Source organism: Malaya genurostris, chromosome 3 (assembly GCF_030247185.1).
Source record: "Malaya genurostris strain Urasoe2022 chromosome 3, Malgen_1.1, whole genome shotgun sequence".
Taxonomy (NCBI): domain Eukaryota; kingdom Metazoa; phylum Arthropoda; class Insecta; order Diptera; family Culicidae; genus Malaya; species Malaya genurostris.
Window position 1 is genome coordinate 95,702,727 of NC_080572.1, and position 17,478 is coordinate 95,720,204.

General features: G+C 35.8%; 1 protein-coding gene across 5 annotated transcripts in view; it reads left to right on the plus strand.

Moving 5' to 3' along the window:
* Positions 1–17,478, plus strand: part of LOC131438387 (uncharacterized) — a 140,994-nt gene that overhangs the window by 106,659 nt on the left and 16,857 nt on the right. For all 5 annotated transcript variants that reach the window (XM_058608396.1, XM_058608394.1, XM_058608398.1 and 2 more), the window contains exons 6-7: positions 8,820–8,976; positions 13,816–14,162. In XM_058608396.1, the coding sequence (XP_058464379.1) occupies positions 8,820–8,976; positions 13,816–14,162 (504 nt within the window). The remainder of the gene's footprint in view (positions 1–8,819; positions 8,977–13,815; positions 14,163–17,478) is intronic.

The window sequence follows — 17,478 nt, forward strand, 5'->3', positions numbered from 1 at the left end:
ATAATCAGACAGCTGTCAATTTTATACACGTATCTTTTGAAGGTTGGTACTAACTGAAAATGGTATGGATTCAATTCTTGTGGCGCCCTCTCATAGAAACGATACGAACTTTTCAGCCGATCTGTTAAGGACGTGATGTATGTTTTTATGTTTTGAGAACTGGTGTTGAAATATTACCTACAGTAACTGAATTGTACTTCCAAAAGGTCAGAATGTTATTTTATCTTTATCAATACCGAACAGCAAAATACTGCTTCCGCAATGCTTTTTAAATGAAACCTAAAATCCCTCAAAACAACTGGCAAACAAGCATATTTTGTCATCACTTTCCCATCCAAATGCAGACATTTTAAGGGGTATATTACTTTTAATCAATCATTGCTGAAAGCTTCTTTCATTCGAGAATTCTTCCCACCTCAACGCGCTCTGTCATCCCCTGCAAGAATCCCTATGATTCACGCTCCTTCCGTATCTAAGCGAAATGTTTTATCTTCTGGCAGACTTTTACTTTTCTTCATTTGTGTTTCTATTTATCTTTTTGCTGGTACTACACTGTATTACAATACGCTTTACATGTTATAAGAAGCAGACGAACTCGGAGTGGGAGTGCAGTCAGAACTCCTTCCTCTTGAAACTGGACGAAGAAAAAGTGGAAGAAATAAATTTCCCTCTCAGCGAAGCGTTGTAGACAATGCAATGAAAATAAAAATTTCGGTGGAGGATAGATATTCACGAGCATATGATTTGGTTTTGCTGTTCCTTCACTCTGATACGATGGCACCATAACCTTACTGTGAAGATGAAGATTACACTGTTGTCTTCACAACAGTGGATTTGATTCAGTGACGAAAATGATTAAGCTTTCTAATCAATTACAGTGGGTCTTTGTGGTTCCGTTCGAATACGAGTGTATTCTGAGATTATTGGATTGTTATTTTTACTATTGGATTGAAGCAGAAATGTTTTTTTGTTCTACAAACCCAAACATCAAGATTATGTATCGGGAAAGCCGTCATGGGTAATAGATTATTTGAAAAACATGGAATCAGAATGATTATAGGGTCTCAAATTATTAAAATGTAACATTCAAATTAAATAATATTTTACAATATTCAAAATACGCAATTATGGTCAAAATCACCAATAATTCTTGTTTTGAATATTTGGGCAGTAGTGTTCCAGATAACGCATTCCAACGGTTCTCTAAGTTTTCGATGTAAAAGGATTTATTTTTTGCCTCAAAATAGGCTTCACATTCCGCAATTGCTTTTTCATTTTAGTAACGTTTCTTATCCGTGAACATATTTTTCTGGTTAGTGAATAGCCAGTAGTAACTGGGGTCAGATCTGGATTATATGGTGGATGAGGAAGCAATTCAAAATGTAATTAGCTTGGTGAAATAGTGGTTTTTCATTCAACATATGAGGTTGTTTCATTTAAAAAAAAAAAATTAGTCAGGACTATTCGCGTACAAGCTTTACGTGGCTGATTGAGCCATGTTTTTGTTAGATATTTTTTTTTACTATTGAATCTCGTTGTCATTCTTGGGGGAGAGACGCTTTTATTTCCATCTAGTGAAGATTGAGGGGCACTTTGTCCGTGACTCATCTTATGTTATCATATATTGCTTTTTTTAAATAACTATTTATTGGAATAAAATTAAATTATTAAGATTTTAATTGGGTGTTCAGCCACAAGTGGTGACGTTTCATCCCTATTATATACATGATTTGGTTATTACCATTAAGACATTATTTGCTTCCGCAATTCTGTGATTTTTTTGTAGAGAAAATTGTACACCTACTTGTATTGTGTAATGGGGAAAAGGAACTTATATACTAACTTACTAACTAACACAGAGAGCGAATCGATTCAATTGAAGATTGCATCGATTTTTGTCGGAATTTGCTTATAATATTATGTGACATTACATCTAATGGTTCTATATTTGTGAGTCTGTGTAACTCATTTGTACTAAACCAGGGAGGACGCTTCAAAATCATTTTCAGAATTTTATTCTGAATCCTTTGAAGCGTTTTCTTCCTGGTGGAACAACAACTTGACCAAATTGGTACTGCAAAAAGCATTGCTGGTCTGAAAATTTGTTTATAAATTAACAATTTGTTTTTTAGACAGAGCTTAGAATTTCTGTTTATAAGAGGATATAAACATTTAATATATTTATTACACTTTGCCTGGATTCCTTCAATGTGATCTTTGAAAGTGAGTTTTTTTGTCATACGTTAAACCTAAGTATTTTGCTTGATCAGACCATGTCAATTCCAAGCCATTTAATTTGAGAATGTGATTATTGTTTGGTTTAAGAAAAGAAGCTCTTGGCTTATGAGGAAAGATAATTAATTGCGTTTTTGCTGCATTTGGTTTAATTTTCCATTTTGACAGATAATCACTGAAAATATTTAAACTTCTTTGTAGGCGACTGCAGATCACTCTTAGATTTCCACCTGTGGCTAACAGACTTGTGTCGTCACAGAATAGCGATTTCTGACAACCAACGGGTAGATTTGGAAGATCAGAAGTGAAAATATTATACAAGATTGGAGCTACGTTCGAACCCTGCGGAACACCTGCTCGTACGGGTAGCAATTCAGATTTACAATTCTGATTGCTTACCTGAAGAGTACGATCAATTGAATAATTTTGAATCATTTTGATCAAATAAATAGGAAACTGGAAATCAGACATTTTTGCTATTAAACCTTTGTGCCAAACACTGTCGAATGCTTTTTCTATGTCTAGAAGAGCAACTCCAGTGGATAACCCAGAAGATTTATTTGCTTTTATCATGTTCGTTACTCTGACAAGTTGATGAGTAGTTGAATGTTCATGACGAAATTCAAACTGCTCTGGTAAAAAAATTGAATTCTCATTTATATGAGACATCATTCTCAACAAGATATTTTTTTCAAAAAGTTTACTGGTAGAAGAAAGTAAGCTAATTGGTCGATAACTTGATGTTTCTGCTAGGTTTTTATCAGGTTTAAGGATAGGAATTCCTTAAGCGTTTTTCCATTTCTTTGGGAAGTAAGCTAAAGAAAAACACTTGTTGCAAAATTTAACCAAGAGTGAGACTCGTCAACAACATCTGGAAGATTTTTAATAATAATATTAAAAATTCCATCGTTGCCCAATGATTGACTTAATTTCATCAAAATTCGTCTCAATAATGTCATTTGGTAATAACACTTGAGTTGAAATATGATCATATTTCAGCGGGACTTCATTTTCAATAGGACTCACAACGTTCAAATTAAAATTGTGGACACTCTCGAACAGCTGAGCAAGTTTTTGAGGTTTTTCGCCATTTGTAAGAAGTATTTGATTTCCTTCCTTGAGAGCAGGAATTGGTCTCTGAGGTTTCTTAAGAACCTTAAAAAGTTTCCAGAAAAAATGGAACATGATTTAATTTGTTCAACTTCTTTTGCCGAATTTTCATTTCGCAAAAGAGTAAATCTATGTTTAATTTCTTTTTCTAAATCCCTCACTATGTTTTTCATAGCAGGATCACGAGAACGTTGATATTGTCGTCGACGAACATTCTTCAACCGAATGAGCAGTTCAAGATTGTCATCGATGATAGGAGAAGATATCTTGTGAGTTTTTGCAAATCGCCTTTAAAGAATTTTAATTGTTCGCCGGTGCATTGGAATGGCAAATATGCTCCAGCGATGAAATAAATTCCATGAATGGTTTCAACTTCGATTCCCAAGTTTTCCATAACTTTAGTATTGAAAGAAGGTAAAATTCGATGTTTAATTTGCCGTTGGACAAAAATGGCAACTCCACCACCCATTCCAGTAAACCTGTCAAATCGATGAACCACATAATGTGGATTGCTTTTCAATTTTACATTTGGTTTAAGAAAAGTTTTTGTCACAATGGCAATATGAATTTTGTGAACTTTGAGAAAATTATAAAATACATCGTCACTCGATTCTAAAGATCGAGCATTCCAATTCAAAATATTCAAATAATTATTTAACATCACTGCTAAATTTCAAATTCATTAAAATATAATTCACGAATTGCCATCCCACTTGAAATGCTTCAAAAAGTGATGAAGTCGAATTCATTCGGATGATCATTTGAAAAAGTTGATCTTGTAGGTAGTTAATTTGGTCGTGAATACGACTTACGCTTTTTCAAAATTTACCCTCTGAGAGAGTGATAAGTTTTTGATCGTGAATATCTCCTGTTGTAATCTAATGAATAAACATAATTCGTGCGACATGCCATTGGAAATATGATCACAATTTTATGATAAAATTTTCAGTTGCGTGACATAATCTCAAATAGTTCAAAATTAAACTTTTCTTAAATGTTTGGTACAAACGAGTGTCAAAGAAGATAATTCATAAGGCGCGTTTGCCTTTCTCGTATTTTGAAAGCTCATAGCTCAGTGATCTGTAGAAGGATTTATACAATCTAACTACCAATAGAAACGAAAATTTTCAACTTGAACGTGTATTGTAACAACATTGAAGTTTTTCAATAGTACATTATTGAAAAACCTGTTTGATTTAACCCATGACAGCACCAGCCAATCAGAACGCGAGATGTCTGCTTCTGTACAAGAGCATCCATATAAAAGTTGAGTGGTTCATTTTTCCTACCATTTGCTGAGTATCTGTTTCCGAAACAAGACACACGAGAACAACATCGAGGACCTGTCGTCTCACTGTTTCCCGTTCTGCGTAAAGGAAAGGAATTCTAGCAGAGGGGCTGTCCATACACCGCTGCCAGTAGTAGGTATAAAATGAAATGTGATGTGAGAAATAGCGTCATTTAAGTTAAAGCAGCTACTCTGAACGTACGAGACACCGTCAGCACGATGGCACAGAAAACCGGTAGAAAGGCAGCCAAAAAGTCCAGCAAGGCCCATTCAAAAGCACTTTTTAGTGCTAAAGATAATCATAAAGAACTAGTTGAATTTTGTCGTTTTCTTACCATTTTTCGAGCAACTGTTGCCGAAACAAGACACACACGAGAAGTTTAAATAATTTGAACCGTCACATTCAATTACGAACGGCAATGCGAAAGTGGAAGTGATGATTTTGAACACATCTTTATACTAGTATAGGGTCTTGTGGAAATATGCCATGCGAAACAGGGTTGCCATATATACAGATTAATCTGTATTTTATTTACACACACACACACACATATATATATATATATATATATATATATATATATATATATATATATATATATATATATATAGATTTTCTGTATTATTATTATTATTATTATTATTATTATTATTATTATTATCATCATTATCAGTATTAAAATTACTTTTGCATACCGAAGATCGTCGATAAATTTCGGATCAGGCCATTGCAATTGTCTCGTACTGAAATTTCGAGAAGAATCTGATATCTTCGAACTTCATAGCTTCAATAAAAATAAACTACAGCAAATTAAAAAGGAATTGTTTCAAGTTTGGAATATATTTGTATATTTGTATATTTGTATATTTGTATAACTTCATCTGACATATGTTGTCTTAATGAATAAAAACAAACAATTAAAATTTAAAAACTAAACCTAACTATCGCTATTTATATGTGGAAATTGTCAAGTAAACGTTTATAAAACACGGTTGACGACACATTAAAATCGAATGTTGTAGAATAGTAGCTATTTAATGTAACTAATCTGTATTTTAATGTAGGTGCATCGCTTCAAACTCTATTAGTGAAAAAGGAGAAAGCTTGCACAATTCATACAATCAACCAACTAACTGAAATTCGGAAAAGTGATGGGAGCGTGTCAGTTTTTTCGTATTCACGACATCCAGTTATGTCTCTGACATACCCACCCGCCTTTTATTTTCCGTTATATCGCCTAAATCGACTTCGTTTAAAGAAGCGAATGGCATTGAAGGAATATTGGTAGGTAGATGTCTACCTGTTATGATAGTGTAACTGCCATTATAAGAAGATGATTTGGCCGATCTACCTATTAATAAATTGTTTTTGTTAGAAGACGAACTGGAAGGCGTTTCTGTTTTTTGTTTGTTTACCTTAGAAGAATTAAGTTGTAGTAGTTTACCTGTCATAAAGCATAACTGTCATTAGAAGATGATGATGACGAAGTCGATCTACCTGTCAATAAATTGTTTTCGTTAGAAGACGAATTGGAAGGCGTACCTGTTTTTTGTTTTAAATTCGAAGAAATAAGTGCCTTGGAAGAATTAGGCGCGGCATTTGTAACGTTTTTTTGATTTTCAGGTATGTTCTGTAAATTTAGGTTCGTTGATTTGACTTGTTGTCTAAGCGAACGAGCGTTTCAATTTTTTCCCTGACAGGACATTTCAAATAGTTGGATTTATGATTTCCATAGCAATTTGAACATGAAAATTTATCAGTGGTTTTATTCATTGGACTAACGTCTTTCGTATGCGATTTACCACAATTCAAACACCGTATATCCATATGACAATTTTTGGTTCCATGACCGAAGCCTTGGCAACGACGGCATTGCGCTAAGTTTTAAATACCATTATGCCGTTTATAATGTTCCCAATGAATGTTAATGTAGGAAATGAAACGTACTGTTTCTAAAGTTTTCAAATTGTTTACATCACTTCGATTAAAGTGTAATAAGTAAAGTTCATGGGAAATTCCAGAGTGTGGTTCGGAAGTACCATTCGCTCTTTTTTTCATAAGTATTACTTAGGAAGGGGCAAAACCAAGCAATTCTTTTAGTTCATTTTTAATTTCATCAGTTTTTTTATCATTTGATAAACCTTTCAAGACAGCCTTGAAGGGTCTGTGATTTTATATCATATGAATAAAATTTATGAAGTTTCTCGGACAAATCTCCGATAAGACGTTCATAATTTCCAATCCATCAACCAAGACTCGACATTCTCTTTCTTCGTCCGATTTGAAATGAGACTTTTACTTCCGGGAGTAAAGTAGAAAGCTCAGTGCGGAATGTTTTGATACTCATCGCGACTCTCAAATTGTGAAAACTATCTTCACTTAGTGTCCCAATACACTGTCTGCTGTATTTTAGGTAAACCGACAAGTTATTGTGAGAGAGTCGACACAAAATTCACTAATTTTCGTGCACGAAACAAGGTAAACGCGTTAAACAAATGCATTACTGTTTGTTTGTTTACGTTGCAATCAGCTGATTTTGAAGTTCCGATTTTGATCTCATCAAGATGGCGTCGTGGCAGGGGGCCGATGTATTCCTTTTGTGGAAGTCGACTTTCTGTTCGTTGATTCAGGGCATTTCATACAGGAATCGCAGTTTTCACTTTTGTTTCAGTTTTGAGAAAGATCAATTTTTTCATGTTGTTTTGTAATCGATAGTAAATTTCTAACATTTTAAGTTCTGTTTTATTTTCTGTTTCCTCGAAAACTGTTCAATTTGAGAAAAATAGTGAAATGTTCAATTTGGGATGGAATGGTATCAATTCCAAAATACTATTTTATATACAACACTTAATTGTTAATCAGCAGATCGGACTTCATATTTGAACTCATAGTTTGGGTCTATAAATAAAATAGTTCGAAAGTCGTAGTTCATAACGAACCCACTAATTTCATCTTGGTTCTGTATTTATTTACGTGCAACTATTATTTCTGGAACATCAAGTTTCGAGTCAGATTTGTATCAAGGGCATGATTCGTCCGGGTTGAAAATTTTCCTTTGTTTTCTTTGTGGCTCCCGGCAGGAAAATTAAATCAACAAGAAAATTTCCTGCTTTGATTGAGATTGCTCTCCGCTGAACTCCGCCGTAATGTTCCTATCTTCATTGTCTTCGGTTAGATTTGCATGCTCCGCAAACCGCCCGGAATCACGCTAAGGGAATGCTCTAGGCCCGACGGCTCCTTATGATAAAATGAAGAACAATTTCCCAACCAGCTTAATTTCTGTTAATTATTTAGCGGGAAACCAAATTACGCATCTAGACTCTCGGTTTTCCAACCGATTCTCTCAGCTCGTTCCGAATCGTCGGCGGATCATTTGTGGATGCTTTGTTTTATTTCATTGATGAGAGCTCTCCGTTTCGATGGTTGTGCTTTTTCGGTGCGATCCCGACAAACGAAGCGACTATTTATTTATATTGGCAGTCGCTTGGGAATCAGAGCACTAAATGATAATAGGAAATATAAACATCTTCGGTTGGAATAATGACAGTGCCATCGTTTGTTGGGATGATCAAATAGTATAAGGAGTCTCCTCACTAGTGATAGTTGGGATAAACTGTTTTTTTTGTATTAAATTTACACAGCAGAAAATTTTACATGCGATCGATGATGCAAATCATCGACGTCTTCGAAATTATGCAAATGTAAAATTACAATTTTCAACAGAAATATATCAAAATAACTGAACCATACGATAACCAAGCTCTAAAATATGTAATTTGTAGCACTACAGATATCAGACTAATTAGATGTAAAAATATCTGCTCTATCTGCGAATTCATACACGACATAAACTCAAAATTCTTAAGGTAATGTAGGTTAGTACATGACGAAATCATAGAAAAGTAATACACAAATGACTGAATATTAAAAGAGTTTTTAGAAGCTTTTGCAAATGAAACGAGTCTTCCAGAAAATAAAAATAAACACTACTTCTATGAAATTGTTGTATAGATTTGAAAAACATGTTTAATGAGATATCACAGAGTGACTTTTCCTAATGAATCTGACGTGGGTTATATGATAATAAGATCATCCCTAGCGTTAGTCGAGCCCTAGTCTAGAACTAATTTGCTTTTCTTATTTTTTTTTTGCCGGTGCCTCTTGCCTCCAATTTGCCATTGTTAGCAAAAATCCGAACGAGTTAATTGCGCGACGCCAGTCAGCCGAATCAGACCGAAACTTCACCACTTCCGACAGCGGCGAGGAGCTGTCGCGTGCCGTTCGAAGGATCCTGCTACCGGGCTTGTTTGCGAAGACGTTCGAGCGACTGGAGAACAATGTTGTAGGTATAGATAACGAAATTCTACCAATTAATGTTTATGATTTTTTGGCTAATGATGTTGCACACAACTGGTCACTGGTGTTGGGGCCGCTTTTATCCTGAATGAAATATTTTGATAACGATGCTTAGTTTAATGGTTGGTTTAAAAAGGCTTCCAAAAATATATCTATCAAATTTTTATATTTTTTAATAAGGTTCCTTTTTCTATTATCGATCACCTGATTCATTTAGTGTTTGGCATCTGGTTTTTTAAGATTAAGATTTTTATACTTAATTTATCTAGTTATTTTGAGTGTGTATATATTTCGTCGAGCTTTAAAGAATAGTTTCATTTCTGTATTGGGGGCAGCAATTTCAATGAGTATTGAAAACAAAATGTATTGCAATGCTCTATGATAAATAATATTTTTGTTTTTTTTTCATTTTCGGTGAGAATATAAAATTAGCTGGAAATGCCGAACGAATGGAAAATTGAAGACGTGTAAATTTTAATGGCATACCAGTGGGTATTATTGGGATACGCGTAATAAAAACTTCTTCACCTATGATTTTTCCAGTCAAAATTGTTGTCTCGATAACATTTGCCATTATTAACTTTAAACTTTTTTATCTGAACTTCTATTATCAACAGAAAAGCACTAAACACTAACCAACCAAACACATTCAAACTTACGCATAAACGTAACCAAAATAAACATATTCAAGAAGGAAATATATATAAAAATTCCTGTTTTCATCCACCTAGTGGTGTATGATTTCAAAAGAATAAATATTTAAAGTGTGAATAAAAGCTAGAAACTTTATTCGAGTGTAGACTAACATACCCATTTGAATTTGTAAACCGAGTCATGTTATGTCAAATTAAGAAGAATTTTCCCGTTTTTTGCAGCTTCACTCTAAATGAACCAGTAGTCAGATTCGGACAAAATTAAGCAGCAGTTTATGGGACCGATTTTTTTTAGTAAACATCTATCCTAACCTACAAATTGAAACAGTTTTGAATCGAATTTAGAAGATTTTTCCCCTATTTTGCATCATCGCTTTTATTGACTGTATGAAATTTTAAACACATTTTACCCTGTACCTCCGGAATAGGAAGTCAGATCCGAATAAAATAATAACATTCTATGTGACCATAAGTCGTTTCATTCAAGTGCGTATTTTTTCACATTCACACACACGCACACATTTATACACACATACATTTTGCGATCTCGACGAACTGATTCGAATGGTATATGGTATACTTGGTCTTGCGGGTCTCGGTTCAATAGCCGGTTTTCACAAATATCGCATAGCCTTCCTGTGTAGGTAAAGATAGTAATGCTTATGCAAAATTTGAGTCGAAAAAAATATAAAAAAAAACATAGGGGAGACCGGGACTGAGCCGGATACATTTTGGAAATTGAAAAAAGCGTTCATTACAACTAGGTTTTTACCCAAGTTATCTATACAGTTGAATAACTGAAACTTTTAGCTACAATTACAAATTTGTGACTGGGCAAAATATGCATTAGTTTTTGTTTCAAGTCACGATGAGGTGACTAACCAAAAATCCAATATTTAGGATCGCTTAACCGCGAAGAACGAATAGTAGGGCACCAAATATTAGGATAATTTAATGAGCGGAAAATAAATGAAACCGTGTTTGAATGGATTGTCTGTTGGTTTCAACATTCCGTGAGACATAATCCTGTTCACTGACAATATATGTATTGTTTCTAAATTTCTCGCCCTGCAGTACCAAATAAATGTTGCTGAAACTGACATTAGATAGCATCATTACGTATAATTTAAGTTTCGCTTAAATTTATAGTAAATCTAGCTTTAACAAATTATATAAAATACACTCTTAGAAAAAACGAAATTTAAGCTTGACGTAGTTTCTTCGGTGATGACACAATATTACATCTATTAACATGTAAAATTTGCGTCTGTATCGATGTAAGCTTCAGCTCGATGAACTGTGAAGTTAATGATATTATTTATCTTTACATGCTTTGAATTGTGAAAGTAAGTGAATCGCGACGCTCCTGTTATGTGCATCTATAAGGATGTAAATTTTTCTATGCATTTAGAATAGTAATATAGATATACATATTTAGGCATATTTCAAGAACCCGTTAAAAACTTGAACTGATTTTATTATGTGTCCGGGTCAGCCCAACTTTATAACAGTTTTTACGTTTTTTGTTTCGCCGGTTTAAGTGACGGTGTACAATATTGAACACACTTTACCCCATAACTCCGGAACCGGAAGTCGGATCCGGATGAAATTCAGGAATTCTGTGTGGGACCTGAAGACCTTTCATTTGAATCTAAGGAATTGTGGAAATCGATCAAACCGTCGCTGAGAAAAGTGAGTGAGATCCATTTTGGTATATATGACCACTATTTCCGGTGCTTCCGGAACCGGATGTCGGGAACCAGGATAGCCGGAATCGGTTTGTTTACTTGCCTGATAATGACTATCGATTCCTGTAGTTTTGAGATCAGTTTAGAAATTTTTTACGTGTTTTGTTTTCGGTTTAAGTGACGGTGTACAATATTGAACACACTTTACCCTGTAACTCCGGAACCGGAAGTCGGATCCGGATGAAATTCAGGAAATTCGTACCACGACACTTTTCATTTGAATCTAAGTTTGTCGAAATCGGTTCAGCCATCTCCGAGAAAACCTAGTGAGATTATTTGACACATACACACACACAGACAGACATTGTTCAGCTCGATGAACTGAGTCGAATGGTATATGACACTTGGTCCTCCGGGCCAATTTTTACTAGTCGGTTTTTCAAGTGATTGTATAACCTTTCTATATGAGAAAGGCAAAAAATACAACAAATTTGATAAAACTTTTGAAATCTTTTTTGGAATCGATAGAACGATAAATATAATTCAATTTTTAAGATGATTTCATACAAATGTTGACAGCGGCTCCGCCTTTGATGAAACATGCGCAAGGTGCAATTTTGGCACACTCTCTCCAGCATATTGGACCGGCCCATAATCTACACCAAACAGTGACTTTTTTTGGGATTCATTGGTAGCTCATGCAATGCTTCTGGCTGGTCTCCACTCAGTTGCGCCAATAACATTCCGACACTGTCCACAACGTTCCGAAATCTCTCGATACAAGGCTAGGAGTGGAACAAAAATGGATCTCGGGACGCAAATAATGCAGAAGAAACCAGATCTTTCGGTACGTACAGTGGCTAGAAAAATGGACATATCTCCAACTTTCGTGCATACTTGCAAGGTATGAAGTCGTTCAAGGTGAAAACTGTACTGAACCACAATGATATACAGAAAAAGGTTAAAACCCTGACTCATATTAAAACCCTGACTCGTATGTTGTATCGTGAATATTTGATGAAATTTTACTGAGTGATAATTGACATTAGCTTCATAATGTGCTCGAAGACTTTAAGCAGCTTCCCGGAATGTTTTTTTTTATATTGTCATGAAGTAGTATTTCAGAATAAAGAAAAAGACCAAGTTTCTCAAGAAGTTTCAGATTGGTTTGGCAGGCAATATGCTGCTGTAGTCGTGCAAGCTGAAGCTTAATCACTACCCGAAACGGTAAACAAGAAAATATACGGTGAAGAATGCGTAAAGAAGCGATTGTCACCTTTCCCATGCAACCATGACGCTTTCTCGTTATTCTGATCTGATTTGGCATCTTATCGCTATGTCAAACATGTATATGGTATAAAGCGAATGGAGTCTGGAAGAGGCGAATCCACCTAACTTCCTGGAGTTGCGACCTCTCGACCGGTCGCTGAATCGGTTACTGAGAAGTCTGCACAGACTCGAATGGCCGGAGTAAACTTAAAAGTTCGTAGTTTCTTCTTGCAGTCTAATTAAGCAACTGTAATTAATTTCAAGATGATCAATAATTCACAATTAAATGAATAAAAAATACATTTTGAATGGACCAGCAAATTTTTTTTATTTCAAATTTAATCAGATTTGATTATGTCGCGAACAAACCTTAATATTTCAATATTATTAGGTGAAAAAATAAACCATTGTCATGAACTCCCGAAAAAGAGTGAGTCAAGAGTCTGCATGTTGAAGACATGCTACTGAACTAATTGTGAATCGAACTTTGTTTTTCACACCATCAAATGCACGACCTGGTGACGTTCTGCTAGTTTGGATAATAAAATTTGCTAATTAATGTCAACAGTTCAATACCTTCTTTGATTGGTTCATTGATCCGTAATATTTTCCCATCACAAAAAATGCAAAGCCTTGGTATTACAATTCCTGTAGTAGAATTTGACCTTCTATTTCAATAGACTTTACAGCCAGTCTGTACAGAACCATTGTATGGCTGGTGCTACGATTCTACTGACACTACGAATCCTTCCAGGTCGGGGCTCGAACATACGACAACTGGTTTGTAAGACCAGTTCCCTATGCATTGAACCGCCAGCTCCATCACAAGCCCTCGTGAAATGACATGACCGTTATCATTTTGTATAATCCTTGGTTGCTATCTTTACGCTGGAATATCTGTGAGTTTTGCATGAATTATATGAATGGCTTAAAATGTCTTCATGTGTCACAATTATAGGAGATAACAACACTCAAGAATCAGATCGTTCAACAAATATCTCTTACCACAAGCACTTACCTGAACAGTAGATTAATATCTTATTGTTCGAACATTTTCTTAGCAATATTTATGTGTTCACAATCCTTCTCGTATGGTGAACGAAATTTATGCAGTACCACAGCCAAACAAATCCTCAACGAACACTGTAGTAATAATCGAAACGTGCCGAAGCCCGAATGCGTACATTATTAATTGCCATCACTCTCATATTGCAGGCTCTGCTCGTGCTGCAACAGGACGAAGACAAACAACAGCAGAAACCGCAGCAGCCTTCCGATGATAGGCTTGGCACTGTTCGGGAGAAACAAGTTCGACAGGGTAGTGGCACTGGTGCCGCCTGGCCACCGCTGCAAGCTGAACAGAACCCACCCATCGTCCCAAACGAATGGTCTACGGTTGTACGAAGTATGGCACCGGGACATCTTCCCGACCCGGTTGTGGAAAACAAACGAAACTTTCCAGAACCGTCGTATATTTGTCTATCATCAATTATAAATCATCCCTCGGTGGGGTCCAATATTTGTCGAACCTATTCCTGGAGAAAACTACGAGGAACTGCTGTGTAGGTATTTTCAATTTTAGGTTTGTAGATATCGGAACAGTAATCCTACACGATTGCAACACAGACAAACAGGCATAACTGTTGTAGTACTAGCTCTTGTTGTTTTATGAATTAGAGCAAATTCAGCAGCTGAAAGTTTTATATGGGCGATCTAAAATAGACCTAAAACTAGAACAAACGTATCTCCAGCAAGCCGTTCTAGTTTTATTTATTCGAACAGTTCTTCTGTCAAAATTAAAACTGGCATACGATGCCTTTCTATTTTCACGACTAAAACACTACTCGGGCTGACAAGTATCAAATCCAGATGTAAATTTTAAAACTGACATGAATTATGCATCTAGAACCAGAACACTACTGAATATGCCCTTAATTTATTAAGCACTATCTAGTGATATCTTTGTTGAACATGAAAAAAATTGTGTTCCTTGACAGCTGTTATATTAGCCTTTTGATCCTAGTAGGCATTCAAATTACCAAATTACCAGATGTAGTTATTTATGACTAACATGTTTCGTCTAAGAATTGTTCTTCCTATAAATATTGATTTAGAGTGTATATAATCAGATATCGATGTTCTGTATAGCAAACGAATGGGTTACTGAAATTGAATTAGTTTCCTCCGACATACGTGTTGTCGTAAGAGCCACTGATCAAAACCATGAGATGTGTTGTGCTACCAGTTTTATTTCAATTAGAGGAGCCTTCGAATTCACACTTTTTACCTGGGTGTTTTTAAAACTGACACTAGTGGAATCAAAATCCATTAGGGAAACTTTCCCGATAAGTCGTCGGATTTCAATTCTTACAGAAAAAACACTTTTTGTTGCAGTGACAGCTAAGGACTCAAACGTGAATGTCAGCTGCTCTCTGTTTATTCAACTCATCCAATCCAATTTCTATCAATTATAACACTATCGAAAGGAAGCATCGAATAAAGAGCGTATTCGTTAAAAATGGCTTACACTTTTTAGTCATAAAATGGATTGTCTGATTTTCTAGAAAATTTCAGGAAGTGGAAAACTATTAGTGAGTTATGATCTAAGAAATTTTGGTTTATTCAATGTAGTCTCCCATCCCGAATGCTCGCCCCTTCCTTCCTACTCATCTTTTAACTATCGATTTTGTCTGACCGATTTTCCTAATGTTTGGCTGTTTTCACCAGAAATTTTTCCAAGTTCAACTCTGCTTCAATAATTTTGGGCAAGCAAACAGCGTCTTATTCGACTGCTACATGTTTAATACGCTAAGCTGGCTTTCTTCTTCAAACCGGATTCAGCTCCCAGCGATAAAAAGTTGAATCAAATTTGACAACATTACTCACGAAATTTTCTACACTGAAGGCCATCGGTAATCATAACCGAAATAAGCTTATTGTCAAAATCAAAATTCAGCGAGCGTACTGATGGATTGTCTTCAACTAAAAAAGTCTCCGTTTTCGTGTTTTTGGTACTAAAAGGGTGGTGTACGGTATCCAGTTGCATTGCATCAAATCGAGTTAACTATTTTCTATGGAAAGTTCAAGTGACAGTTACAATCGTGGCGTGGATGTAGTCGGAAGAACATCTGATCCTGATCCTGAAGTTCGAGCTTACTACGGTTACCATCAACTTTTTTCGCTCCTAATAAAACCTAAACAACCAATGAAACTGTTGACGATTAGAAACGTCTGAATGCTCAACACGGAAATTCGAATTGTGCTTGAATTACATAATATTTTTGGATTGTCACTTGTCAAACTGTTTTAAAATATACGTGCGGCCCGGCAGAAAATCGCTAGGCCCGGTACTGCCGGGCGAGGCCCGTTGTTGTGGTAACCCTAGAGCTTGCGTTCTATTTACACCCAAAAGTTGACAAATTCGCATTGCCGTAATCTGGATCACGAGATGTACGTGAGAGCAGACTTCCAGCAACTTCAGGAACTCGTGTTTTTTCACTGCTTACATAAGTTAGGTAGTGGATGGAGATGGAGAAAAATGGGTTTCCTCATGTAAACATGTTGGTCCAGACGTTGTACTAGACCTTACCTTATGATCAAAAAGGAACCGGAATTTTATTAAAAAAACGCAAAATTTCAAATTTTTAATAAATTACTTTATTATCGCCTTCAAAGTACTCTCCTCCTGCGGCAATACATGTATGCCAACGCTTGATCTAATTTTCCATACAAGTTTTATAGACCGCCGAAGGTATGGCCTTTAGTTCACGCAGCGAATGCTCTTTTATGGTCTCTATGGTCTCAAAACGCGTTCCCCGCAATGGCAATTTGAGTCTGGGGAAGAGGAAAAAGTCACACGGGGCCATATCTGGAGAGTACGGTGCTTGGTTGATGATATTGGTTGAGTTTTTGGCCAAAAACTGCGACACAACCAACGCTGTGTGAGCCGGCGCATAATCGTGAAATTCAGCTTTTTTGGCACCAGTCGAGAAGCGACGCGTTTCAAACCCAAAACATCAGTTAAAATGTATTCGGCTGATCCATAAGAGATGCCCAACAACACAGCAATCTCTCTAATCGGTACAGAACGATTTTGCAACACGATTTGCTTCGCCGATTCAATGTTTTCTTCAGTAACAGATGTTGTTGGGCGGCCAGGGATCTCATCATGATCCAAGCTTGTACGACCACATTTGAAGCGTTTATACCACTCGTATGCCCGTGGTTTTCCTACACAGGATTCACCAAAGGCCTTTTCTAACATTTTCAACGTTTCGGAACACTTAAATCCATTTGCAACACAAAATTTGATGCACGCACGTTGTTCTAAATTTTCATCCATTATAAAAATCGCCACACGAAAATTTTTCAACTTCTTTGTATAGACGCCAAACAAAAACTAATCGTACGATATGCGTCAAAATTTGACAAAATGTGTATAAAAGTGTTGCCAACGTTGAGAAAATAAAAGTTTGTCGATTGAACAAGCGCGGGAATTTTAAAATGAAAATTCCGTTTCTTTTTTTTATCATAAGGTATGCGTAGTGTTAATAGGATATGGTATTGAAAAATGGATATGGAAAAAGTTAAATAGTATACAACCTTGATCAAAAAGTTTCCGGAATCACCAACGTGTGACGCTCTCAGCCACCCGATTAGATGTTTTATTTCTTCAAAGTCGCCACATCTGTCATTGATATTCTATCAAATTTTCAGCTTGAGCTTGTAAAAGTTACACTGTGTTGAGTACATCTGCGATTGTACGTGTCCTCGATTTTGTGCTGATTGATAAAATTTAGCGATAAAAACGGTTATTGCAAATGTTAGAAGAGTGTTTCGGTAACGATACTCGGAAGAAAACAGTCGTTTATCAGTGGC